A 12,592-nucleotide genomic window follows, 5' to 3' on the forward strand; every position below is an offset into this window, starting at 1 on the left:
ACAGTTTCTAAAAGGAAAAAAAAAACACAATTTGAAAGGATCTGTGTGAGAATGTATAAAACGCCTTTTCAGACTTTTAAGTAGACCCAAATTAACATTGTGCTTCACTGGTAAGCATTTTAAAAAATATATGCTTTGGCATTCAGAGATTTTGAGGATTTGAAACGTGACTCAGATAGAAAAGGTCTGGGTTTAGGTTTTGTTTTGTATATCTTCCAAAGCAAACCTTGTTACAGTGTTACAAACTAGCACTGAAAATGTTATACATAAGAGACTCTTTGAAATATTTTATATTTCACATATTATCAAGCATTTCTGACTTACATATATATATATATATATATATATATATATAATATATATATATATATATATATATATATATGTGTGTGTGTGTGTGTGTGTGTGTGTGTACTCTCTCTCTCTCTCTCTCTCTCTCTCTCTCTCTCTCTCTCTCTCTCTCTATATATATATATATATATATATATATATATATATATATATATATATATATATATATATATATATATATATATATATATATAGATATATATATATATAGATAGATATAGATATATACAAGAATTCAAGTATTTTATTAAACACAACTATACATTTATATCATTTATAAAAACTGCTGAAATTGCGATATTAAACAAAATGTAAGAAAACATAATACAAACTAAATGGTCAGGACGCGTACTATCAGAATATGCCTCCCTGTCAGAAAAGGTTCGCAATTTCTAACAATATTAGATGTTCGCCACCTTGCCAGAAAAGGCCACCCTTGTACGATAAAGCAGGGAGTAAATTCTGACCCGTCGTACTAGGGTGTCAGAAAATGCAACCCTTGCATATTCTATAAGAATTCTTGTAAGGGCGTTCTAAATAGAATCTTGGTTTTGTTCCGGGATTGCTCCAATCACTGGCTGACTAACATTGCTGCAATACACATGCCTAAATTTCATTAGCCTGAAATTTAGAAGAAAAATCATGTCAAGTGTAGGGTTTGTGTATTGATCCCACATAGCTATTAATCATGCAGTACTGTAATAACCTCAGCAGGGTGATGCTTTAATAGGGTACCCGATCACCGTGTCGTCGTGCATTAAACACTGTGCAGCTCTAGCGGGCAGTTCATGGGAGCCTTGATCGATATTCTTACAATGTTCTGTAAGGGTAAACACGTGTAAACCGAAATAAGACGAGCACAGAAACATACAGGGGAGTGCCAACCGTATTGAAATATAATACAATAAAAATAAAAATCAGAGCGTCCCTATTTAAATAATTACAGCATTTAAAAGTGATCTAAACATTTTGGTATATATTTTGGTGGCATCCAATAATACAGATACGGTAGGGTGAGCGTGAGGGATATATACATATATATAAATATGGTATTTTGTCAGATAATAAACAAGCAAGGTAAGCAGGTATAATAAGCGTCTCACCTCAGATGCGATAGATACACACATAACAACAAATGTAAACATGCATTTATCATAAACCAAATCTGCACACTTTTATTCAGTTCCTTCTCACCTTGATAAGAAACCCCCCTCGAGTGCAGATGAACAGCAGTAGTAAAGTGTGCGTGCAAGACGTCGTGGGTCGCTTCATGCTGCGGGCTGCTGAGTTCATCCCTTCGATCCCTGGACCAAAATTGCACCACAGAGTCCCTTTTTGTATCAGAACGCGTTAAATTGTGTTTGCATCCGCTGTTCATTTCCCAGCACAGGACGGACGGCGGTACGGCGCAAGCCGCTTCAGAATGCTGCCTGTTGGGGGCGCTCGTTTAGGTAGCCCTCTGGAAAGCTTATATAATTACACATTCTTCAGAGTACCTTAATTCTAAATAATGCTAGACCCATAATTATAATGAAAGTCGGACTCGGCTTGGTGCTCTCTCCCTTGATGTATTGAATGGTAATTACAATTCAAAAACACCGAGAAGACTGCGTAATCTAATCGGACCATAAGGCGTGCTGGGAAGCTTTCCACTTCTTGTGCTCATGCAAAAATAAAAATTTCAGTGCGGGTTTCTGATTAAATACTGCCCAGTTTAAGACGCTTCGTGTTTTATTTTGGTCCAATCCAATTCTGAAGCTCAGTCTGTGTGTTTTATTTTAAATTGGCAGGGTGTGTTCAACGCTGCGTGCACTGGTTACTATAGGAACCGCTTTCAAAATCCCGAATACAGCGTTATCTGATGCTTAAACTGTCCTGCTGTTATTGATCTCTGCATTGGCCTGCCCACACACTGTACTCTTGCAAGCCTGTAATGAGTAGATGCATGCAATAGGCACATCTTATTCCAGGTTTGTGACTTGTGAAACGAGAATGCTTTCAACATTTGCAATTACCTTGGGTGTGCCACTCAAAAGTGTGTGCTACATAGTCCGGGTTTCAATTATTTATTTATTTATTTATTTCTTTGGCTAGCCCCTGCAATTATCTTGCATCGGCTACTAGCCCCGCCCACATGCCCAATTTATTTACGACAGCTAGCTTCTCCGTCTTTTCGTGTCCAGGCAAACGGGAACGGTTCGGTTTGCGGTTGTGCCAGTAGTAACGATGGCGGTAGGTGTGCATGTCATGTCGGTGGCTCATTCACTATAATTGCCTTTTGCATTGTTTTGCTGCATTGAGATATATGTAGAGGGTACGTTTGGTTAAGTATGTGTTTTTTTTTTGTTTGTTGCATTGGCGTTTCAGTACACCTTGAAGTATTATATGTTTGTGGGGTTGTTGGAAATTGCCTAAAAATGGGCACGGCGTTTTGTGGATGCAGTGATTGACTTTATTGCTTTGCAATTAAGCCCACACGTTATGGACTTTACTATAGAGACATTAACATACATTTCCTACTGCGCAAGAACATTATGAAATAAATATTAATACGATATTTTAAATCATTTGTTTGTAATCTGTGATCTTCGTTGAAGTGATTTATTTTTTATTTTCTTTCCGGCTGGGAAAAAAAAGTGTATTTTTATTTGTCTGCTTTTTGTTTTTCAGTCTGTTTACAAAATATCACTCCGTATTTGAAACTGAGTTTCCATTTCTTGGTGAAACGTTGCAAGTTATTTTGAAGTGCGCGCAATGTTGCAAAGGTGGATCGGTCTGACCTATTTTTGGAATAAGGCTAGGTTAGTAGTCGTGTGTGTGTGTGTGTCGACCAGGGCTGCAATGTAACCTTGAACTGTCGTCTTCTCAAACTGCAGCTACACATGTTACTCGATATTCTGGACTACTGTTTTGAGACTCTAGTAGGCGAGATTAAATGAAATATAAATAAACCGCTCACCACAGTAAACAACTTTCGTTTGCCACAAACGATGCCCTCTGTAGCACTGTTAATATTTTGAAGACTTGTATGGATTTGCCTCTCTTGGTTAAAGATACAGAACCATAAAGGGAAGCCTTTCTCGCGAGGAGAGCGAGTTCGGTTCTGCAATTAACAAGCTCAATTAACTTGCTGGTTTGTTGGGTGGTATTTGGGAATTGCTTTGTATTTGTACACGGGTTTTGTTGCATACTATTGTGGAGGGCGGTTAAAGTGTTAGACAAGTGTAGGCTACAATGTGGCTTTTTTTGTTTTTTTGTATTGGCGTTTCAGGTTGAATTCGAGAAATCTTAAATCGCGATAACTTACCAACGTTTCGGTGTGTTTTAACATGCCTTTGTCAAGGGAAAGTGTGCTTGAAAACAAAGTGGAGGTATTTGCTGCCATGGTAACTACGTTAACTTATTTCTATGTATGTGTTTGTGCTTTCATTTACAATATAGTAAATTATTTAACGATCTACTTATTCATTTTGTACTTAAACCTGTGGGCATCGTGGTATTAAGTATGTTTTCATGCATATTTATTATATTGTGTATTTTATCTAATTTTATTTTTCTAAACTGCAGATTGTAGGTCATTCGTGTTATATTGTTTTGTGAAGTGGTGAACAGTTGCTTCATTCACTTTGATTCAGAGGTTATATTATATGGAAACCGTTTTATGAATGCCTGGATGAGACCCGAGTAATGCATACCATGTTTGCATGAAGAGTATAGGATTGCGCAAACGCGGCACGTGACCGACAGCTGTTTGGAGAGACGGTGCTTTCAGTCCGCTTCGACTCATGCAACGCAGTCTTGCCTTGGTATCTTCAAACCAAAGATGGCATTTTGAAACCGATACGTTGTTGAATTTGATACCCCGACGCTGGGGAATAAGGCTGTTCAGAAATACGAGTCGCCCCACCCGTTTCACAGCCAGCCCCACTCACTCGCCCCTCGGTGCCAATAAAAAGGCAGCTGATGTTCTCCTCAGTGGTTTAAGACGTCGAACAGTTTGGTGTGGGACTACAAACCCTCGGTTAGTCTGGAGGCTTTTTTAGACAATGCAATCTGCGTTACAGCTACTGTAGTTAATGTTTTAAAAAAAAAAAAAAAAAAAAACAGGAATTCGTAGGACGTTACCGATATTGGCCAAGCCAAACCATTTTTAGTTATCCATCTCTAGAGATCAATTTTGCATCTAAATCATGACATTTAATCAAAATTGGCATATGAAACAACTGTCTACTGTCATTTTTTGCAGACTCTGTACACCTACCCAGACTTCTGGAGGTCCTACCCAGTGTTGATAGCTGCCCAGTATAGTGGACTGCAGCTGAAGGTAATCTCTGGACCTCCTGAATTTGAACCCCAGTCCGGCTGCAGGACCGATCATTTCTTAGCCAAATTCCCTTTTGGAAAGGTATGTATTTTTTTTCTGTTTGTTTTTACTGTGTTTATATTGAGCTTTGTTTCAGGAATGGAGATGTTTTGATCTGAGGTTTTACTGTGGTTTAATAAGACGTACATGAACGTTTTGTAAATCCAGAATTGGTTAAACTGTTCTATAAAATGAGCCTTTTTTTTTTTTAAATGCAGGGATGAAAAAAACTGTTAGTTTATAAAAACCAAAAATCCCTTGACGCTAACAAGTGTGGATTGATGCATTATGCTCTTTGGGTTCCTAATGTCATTTCCTTTTTCCCCTGCCCTCACTTTTCAGGTCCCAGCTTTTGAAGGAGAGAACGGTTTTCATATTTGTGAGAGTAATGCCATTGCCCACTATGGTAGGTTTGACACGATTAACATCCCTGTGTTTGAAGACCTTGAAATATCTTCATGTACCAGACTGCAAACAACCAGACTTTTCAGTATTGCCAGAAGTTTGTACAGTGCAACAAAACCATTGCGCCGTATTTGATTAAAGCAGTTATACGGAGATAGAAAACGACTCCTGTTGCATAGCAGTTTCATCCATTGCAAGATTTAATACAAGCTTGGTTAGCCGTAGTTATTGGTAACACGGTCGGGTGTAAAACCAGGATGGCCCGAACTACGATGCAATGAGAGCCCGTTTTCTCTTGAACATAGACTGAGCGAACTGATACAACAACTTGCAATGTGCAAGACTGACCACAAGGGGGTGACATTGGTTCACTAATTCAAAGTAGTTCAACCAAGTGTAGCTGCTATTGCTTTGAGCCTTACAAGGTTTGGCTGGGGAATGAATGCTGCAGAGGGTAATCTTTCCCTTTGGTGCTGTACGCTGTTACTGGTGTGGGCTGGATCAGTGATGATTTCAATTTCAAGCTGAGCCTGATGCTGAATGCAGTTGAAGCAGGATTACTCTGAGATTCAGCCTGCCACACCAGAGGTGTGAGCAAAGGACAACTTGAGGTTTTAGCATCAACAAAAAAAAATTACATTTGATTAAAAGGCTAACGTCTATTGAAAGAATAATTTAAATGTGAAAGTTAACATTATTTGACAGCATGTGTTGACATGCATCATTTAAGGTAAGAAAGGAGACAGCTGCACTGTGATCTGTGCTGCTTTCATGTCTGCATGAGGTCTCAACGTGTCCGCTACAGCCATTTTAGTCAAAACCAGAAAGAAACTGTCAATTTAGCTTGTATTAGTCACTGCGTCAGTGTTGGAAATTCGCCTCTGGAGTACGTGCTGGTCCTGTCCCCTTACAGGAAGCCTTTCTGTGATCAGGATATCCTGTGTTTACAATGGAGCCACGCTACCCCTTTACCAGTGGAGAGCCTTCTCCCAGCCCTGGTCTCCAAGAAATATTTAAACCAAACCCTACGCTTTACCACAGCTAGCAACTAAGTTGAAAAGGAAGAAGACAGACTATTAGATTTTCAGTTTAAATTTTTGCAAAAAAAAAAAAAAACTGCTTGAATATGTAGCTGGACTCTTGAGGAGTCTGATTGACCCACCAACCTGAAAGTAACCTAGACTGGTCTAGTAGTTGCACCTTGCAGTCTACCCCAGATTGAAGAGGGGAGTGGCGGTATTAAATCTGTCCTCTCAGTATAACTCTTCCTAGTTGTGATCCTCTTGTAGAGCAGAATATTTAAGATCTTTTTAAAGAACTGAATGAACCAGCCTTGCGAATGTGTGCCCCAGTACCGGTTTACAAGTTATGGGGAGGTTCCCACAAAGGTATCAACAGAAGTATATTGTATCGGATGACCTGACCATAGGTGACTGGTGCTGGAGAACATCAAGGAAGAAATCAAACCGAATCAACCAGTCTGTCATCACCATCAACCCATTGAAGGGATTATTATTTAGTTTAGAACAATGTGATCATCTCAAATATTTGGTTGGCTTAGTTGCTTATGGTACGTTAACCAGAGTTTGTTAATGAGATTTGTGTTCTATGAAACCTGACTGTCCCTTGTTTCTCTACAGTGGGTACTGATGCACTGCGAGGCATTGGCCCTAAAGACTCTGCCCTGGTCCAGCAATGGGTGAGCTACGCAGATGGGGCGATCATTCCCGCCGTTGCCAATTGGGTCTACCCAACCCTTGGAGCCAGCGCCTATAACAAGCAGGTACAGTCTGGTGACACTGAAATGAGGTGCTTTCCATAGAATTCGCTGAGCGGAGCCTGAGTGTCTCTGTCACTTGTGCTTCACCTGCTGGGAAGTTTCTTGGAGGTTGAGACTGAAATTGGTCTTAATCTACCCTTCACAAGGTAAAATAAGCTAGTCCAAGTTGATCGGAGTCTGTAAAACCAGTCATTTATCTATACTGAGCATCAAAAGAAACTTCTCACTTATATTTGGATAAAATTCACTAGATTTGATCGAAAAATGACAAACTGTAGGAGCAGTGACTTTATTGTGCTGTTTAACAATTGACGACATCATGAAGATGCTGCAGAATGATCTGTCGATCTCAGGCAGGTGTTGTGACTCTTGGTCTCCAAGTTCGTGGCCTGTCACTGACAGTGTGTGGTTATGCAGTCTCGCCAGGTTTGAAATTGCTGGCTGTTGGCACCCAAGATGGGAAGCCACAGTACGCAGTAATAGCCTCCAACATGCCAACTGCGTGAAGGCGCTGCTCTCTTGACAGACGTGGCATTGTTTTTTTTTCTGTGATTTTCTTTATTGCCTTTATTCGAGCTTGTAATTCAGCAGCTGAAATCCCTCCATATCCAGTGGCCAATGATTAAATGCATGTGCTTCAGTCAGTCGCTCAAGCGTGTGATGGTCAATGATCAAGTGATTAAAAAGAAACCAAAAACATTTTGTCTGTATTTAGATACCTTATTTTGTTCTGATTGTTTCTTTCACCCACAGGCCAGTGAGAAAGCCCAGGCAGACCTGCAGGGGGCGCTGTCCTTCCTGAATGAGCACCTCCAGACCCGCACGTTCCTGGTAGGGGAGAGGGTGTCGTTGGCTGACATCACCTTGGTGTGCGCTCTGCTGCTGCTTTACAAACAGGCGAGTCTCCCGTGACCTGTCCAGCCATTCTCTGCAATGCAGAGCCTTGTTTTCTTAAGATGCCCTGTTTCGGCATCACGTCTTTGACAATTGATTCCTGACTCCTTTTTTTTTTTCTTGCATTTTTGTGTAACTTTTTCTGTGCGTTTTCTCAGCTGGTTTCAGAATCTGCAAAAGCCATCTGAATGCATTCAACTTGGTCTGAAAATACAAATTAAACAATAGCTATGGTGTAGGATTACTGAATTTTGAAACCATTGCAGTTGCAAGATAAGTGTGTGCAAGTTTTTTTTTTTTTTTTTTTTTTTTTTGCAGTGTTTTTGAACTGCTCCAATTAATGCTGAATTGTGATTCCTCAGCATTACATCAACAGCAGGCTGCAGTTTAGCATTGAAATTGAAGTGGGCCAATACTTCTGTGCCTCTCTGTCTGTAACCCAGCACCTTGCACGCTCTCTCTTCCTCATCAGGTGCTAGACCCCTCCCTGCGTGAGCCCTTCTCGAATGTAACCCGCTGGTTCTGCTCGTGTGTGCATCAGCCCCAGTTCAGTGCTGTACTGGGTAAGGTGAAGCTGTGCGAGAAAGCTGCCCAATACAAAGGTAACTCTGTCCACGAATTGCTGCAAATTACACCAGCGTGCATGCACAACTGATTATTTATTTTTCTAGAATGACTAACGATAATTGGTGGTGTTTCTGGGGTAATGTTAATGTGTGTGTTCATGAATATTTTAGTATGAGGACATGCTCTAGAGCAAACGTTTCCAAACCTGGTCCTGGAGAGATGCAGGGTTTTCTGATTTTTGTTTCAACAGAGCTCAGTTACTTTAATTGCATCAGTTATTGGCTTAGTCAAGATTAACAGGTGTTCTAGATCTGTAGCCATTGAGACACTTGTAAAACCTGAGGATCTGGGGCTCTCCAGGACCAGGGTTGGTGGCCCCTGCTCTAGAGTGTATTGTAGTTATGGATTAACCTGATTTTAGCAGAGTGCTTTTAATTTTTGAAGTTAAAGACGTAGAAGCACCAAAGAAAAAGGAGCAGAAGACCGAAGAAGAGGAGGAAGCAGATACCACTGAAGAGGCGATGGCAGCAGAACCAAAAACTGAAGACCCCTTCGCTGCTCTGCCTAACAGGTCTGCAAATGCCTTGATCTTAAATCCTAAAATGTAACTTCTTTTTACAGGGATGCAAATAAGACTCCTGTTGCACAGCAGCTTGATCCATTCCTAGTTGAACTGGGTATTTAAGACACCTGAGCTTCTTGCCTACACACTGGGGCTAATCAGGCTTGTAGTAAAACCTGGAATGGGTGAAACTGCTATGCAACAGGAGTCTGTTTTTTTTTTTTTTTTTTCCCCAATCCCTGCTTTTAAATCTGTTTCAAAGTAAATGATTCCTATTCCATTTTTGGGGATGAACAGTGAAATTTCATGAGGCAGTTCTGGCTTTTACTGTTCCTGCCCCTGTGTTTTGTGTAGCGTCCTCCTCGAACACTAATTCACTCAATGAAACGAAATGAAACCTGCTGAATAACATGTTGAATTGCATACCGCTTTTCCATGTACGTAATGAAAAATGTGACCTTTCGAAATCGGATGAGATACTGTACTGTTATAGCTTCCAGTAGAGTCTTGCGATTTTATCATTTGTGTTCTTTTTATTTCTCAATCCTAAAGTGATGCAAAACTTTTGGCCTTAGCTGTACAACCCATCTGGGTTCAATGTTTTCCAACCTCGGTGACTATCCTGTTTGCCTGCCAGCCTCCCTCCTCCTCCTCCTCGTCCTTGTTCCCAGTCCATGCCTCTCTGTTGCAGCCCCTTCGTTCTGGATGAGTTCAAGCGGCAGTACTCCAACGAGGACCCCCAGACCGTAGCCCTGCCCCACTTCTGGGAACACTTTGACAGGGACGGCTGGTCTCTGTGGTACGCAGAGTATAAATACCCCGGTGAGCTGGGAGAGGTCTTACTCAGCAGCAACCTCATCGCAGGTGTGTACAGAGCAACACTGCAGCCCGGCACCTGCCTGATGGTGAATGTGCTTTTTGTTAGCAGATTTTTAGTTGACTCGATCATACTTAATATTATTAAACGGCATTAAAGTTTGTAAAATACTGCAAGTTACTTCAATATTGTGTTCGTATGTTGCAGGGATGGAAGTAAGACTCTCTATGATCCATTCCTGGTTTACTATGAGTTTAAGATGTGCTTGTTACCTGTACACTGTAGCTAATCAAGCTTGTAGTAAAACCTGGAATGTGTAAAACTGCTATGCAGTAGGAGTCTTCTTTCCATTCCTCAGTCAGGAGGGTAATGCCAAGCCATTGCTTCAGGTGCTAGTGATCTGTGTCTGATTTTTGCATGCACTTTAATTACCAGCCTGGAGTGGAAGTCTTCAGGCTTGGTGACGAGGGTGCATACACTAAAGAGGTCCTTCTCAGCCAGCCAGTTACCCCATACTGGAAAAGGCAAGATCAAGGGCCACAACAGTGTCCAAGTTGGGATTGCATTACATGCAGGATCTAATACTGTGGAACTCTTCACATGCATTATTTCTGTGTTTTTTCCAAGTGCATAGAGGCAGGATGTCTTCTGAAGAACTAGTAATTAAGAAAAAAGGTTATGTGTAATAAGGAAGGGGTGGGGCAGATCAGACCAGTCAATTCTGCTGAATTGTTTTCTGAACAGTTTTGTAGGAACATAGCTTGGAGGAGTGGCCAAGCCTGGTCCTGGAGAGCTGCAATCCTGCAAGGTTTTCTGTGTATCTTTAAATCATCAATGACCACCCCTGGTTCAGATAGTAGGTCATTGTAGAACTAACCTAGTCGGGTTGAAAAATATCTTCAATTCTAATCCGATCAACATTTTTCCCTGTAGTCTGTAGATCTTTCAGGTTTGACTGGAAAAGATCCAGCTAACCCTGCAGAGGGTAAAAAAAAAAAGAAAAAAAAAAAAAAAAAACACAAAGCTTAAACATAGACCTGGTTGCTCATATTGCGGTGGTGTGCGTCAAACCTGGTCTCGTAACCCTAGCTCCTCCAGTTACAAGTGATCGTTCCTTTTCAAATTGGCCAATTTCAGCTGACGAGAGCCAGTCTAGAATTAAGCAGAGCAACATGACAGAATGTGTGTGTCATTGTGGGACATGGCCAAGCCTCTTGGTGTGGTGAATCCAGGATCTCCCCTAACCTTTTCTCTCAGGCATGTTCCAACGTCTGGAGGGGCTTCGCAAGAATAGTTTTGCCAGCATGGCTGTCTTTGGGAAGGACGGCGACGGCTCCATATCTGGGGTCTGGCTCTTCAGAGGACAGCAGCTGGCATTCGAGGTGGGCAACACTTTGTCACTGTGGCTTGGAACTTGGTTTCAAGCCACTGCACGGCACGGCAGAGCAAGACTTTGGGGGGGGGGGGGGGGGTTTGATACAGTAGAGTTGCCTCAAACTAGGTCTACTGGAACCAGGTTTCAAGCCACTGCTCCTGGAAAAGTGGCTGCATTCCTTCAGCTTTACAGCGCTGGACAAATGACCTGGTTTGGGCAGCATGAGTTATCGTCTTGAGTGAACTAACCACAGCCTAATTCTCCTTTTTATAACAAGTACGATATATAAGTGTGTTTTTAAAGCTAAATTTTAAACATCAATATGCACAGAATATGACCATTACTAGGAATGGAAATAACTCTCATTGCGTAGCAGTCTGGTCCATTCCTGGTTTCACAGAGTTTGTTCCCTGTACATTATGGCTGATCAAGCTCATAGTAAAACCCAGAGTGGGTGAAACTGCTACGCAATAGGAGTCTTGTTTCTATCCCAGGATTGATGTTTCCTTGTGTGTTTCTCAGCTCTGCGATGACTGGAAGGTGGATTATGGCTCCTATTCCTGGAGGAAGCTGGACCCTGACAGCGAGGAGTCAAAGACCCTGATAAAGGAATACCTGTGCTGGGAGGGAGAGTTTAAACACGTGGGCAAGCCCTTCAACCAGGGCAAGATCTTCAAATAAACTCCCATGGCTCGGCCCACAGCACAATGATGGTTTACAGTAAAACTAAACTTGATACACTGAAAAGGTCTTGGCGTGGAGAAAAGGGTGATCGTAGGCAAGCAGTTTCTACAGCGCACTGTTCTTGTTTTGTATGCCTAAAATTCCATCTGTTGTTGGTGAAACAGAACTGTGAAAATATGCCACTGTGCAGGGTTTGAACATGTATCTAGGTGAGACATTGTACTGTTAAATGTTAACTTTGAAAGGGTCATAATCGGGAACTAGCAGTGCCAGCAAGGATCCATGTAGATTGTGAGCCCTTTGTTTAAAAACCAAATGCATTGATGTGATATTCTGATCTTCATTCCCTGCACTGGGAATGCTTGCAAGATTGTTTTCAGACTTGCTCAATGCAGAACGAGACCAAAAGGCCTGTACTACTTGCTAATCAAACATTCCTCCAACATTTAAAGAGAACAATGTATTTGCACTAATGTAGAATAGCTTATTTGCCTATTGGAGCACTGCATGGCTGTCTACCTTAAAACATAAGCACTTTCCCTATGTTTCTTGCACCTTATTATAATGAAGATGTAATATGTACAGCAGATGAATAAATAGATCTATAAGATGTCTATCTGTGTCTATTCCTCTGAATGCAACTGTGTGAGTGACAATGGGATTTGCTCATTGCATTTATTCTTGAATACACTGATTGGTATGGTGTCTTCAGGTCAGTCTGGTAGTCCCAACATCCTCGTAATTCCTGCACTGTATATTGCTATGGGCTGCTTTCAAATAACCCCTTGCGTTTT

General features: G+C 41.3%; 1 protein-coding gene across 3 annotated transcripts; it reads left to right on the forward strand.

The window, feature by feature from the left end:
* Positions 1–2,512: 2,512 nt before the first annotated feature.
* On the forward strand, positions 2,513–12,408 carry LOC121303804 (elongation factor 1-gamma-like). 3 transcript variants are annotated; one of them, XM_041234602.1, is made up of 10 exons: positions 2,513–2,583; positions 4,598–4,756; positions 5,057–5,120; positions 6,760–6,902; positions 7,653–7,796; positions 8,266–8,395; positions 8,805–8,931; positions 9,614–9,786; positions 10,997–11,121; positions 11,637–12,408. In XM_041234602.1, the coding sequence occupies exons 1-10, from the start codon at positions 2,578–2,580 to the stop codon at positions 11,793–11,795; spliced, it is 1,230 nt and encodes a 409-aa protein (XP_041090536.1). In that variant the 5' UTR covers positions 2,513–2,577; the 3' UTR covers positions 11,796–12,408. The 3 variants fall into 3 exon arrangements, with proteins under 3 accessions (XP_041090536.1, XP_041090537.1, XP_041090534.1); XM_041234603.1 differs by lacking the exon at positions 2,513–2,583 and adding an exon at positions 3,384–3,737 and having other exon boundaries at positions 7,653–7,730; XM_041234600.1 differs by lacking the exon at positions 2,513–2,583 and adding an exon at positions 3,386–3,737.
* The last annotated feature ends 184 nt before the right edge of the window (positions 12,409–12,592 follow it).

This window comes from Polyodon spathula, chromosome 35, assembly GCF_017654505.1.
Source record: "Polyodon spathula isolate WHYD16114869_AA chromosome 35, ASM1765450v1, whole genome shotgun sequence".
NCBI classification, from domain to species: Eukaryota; Metazoa; Chordata; class Actinopteri; order Acipenseriformes; family Polyodontidae; genus Polyodon; species Polyodon spathula.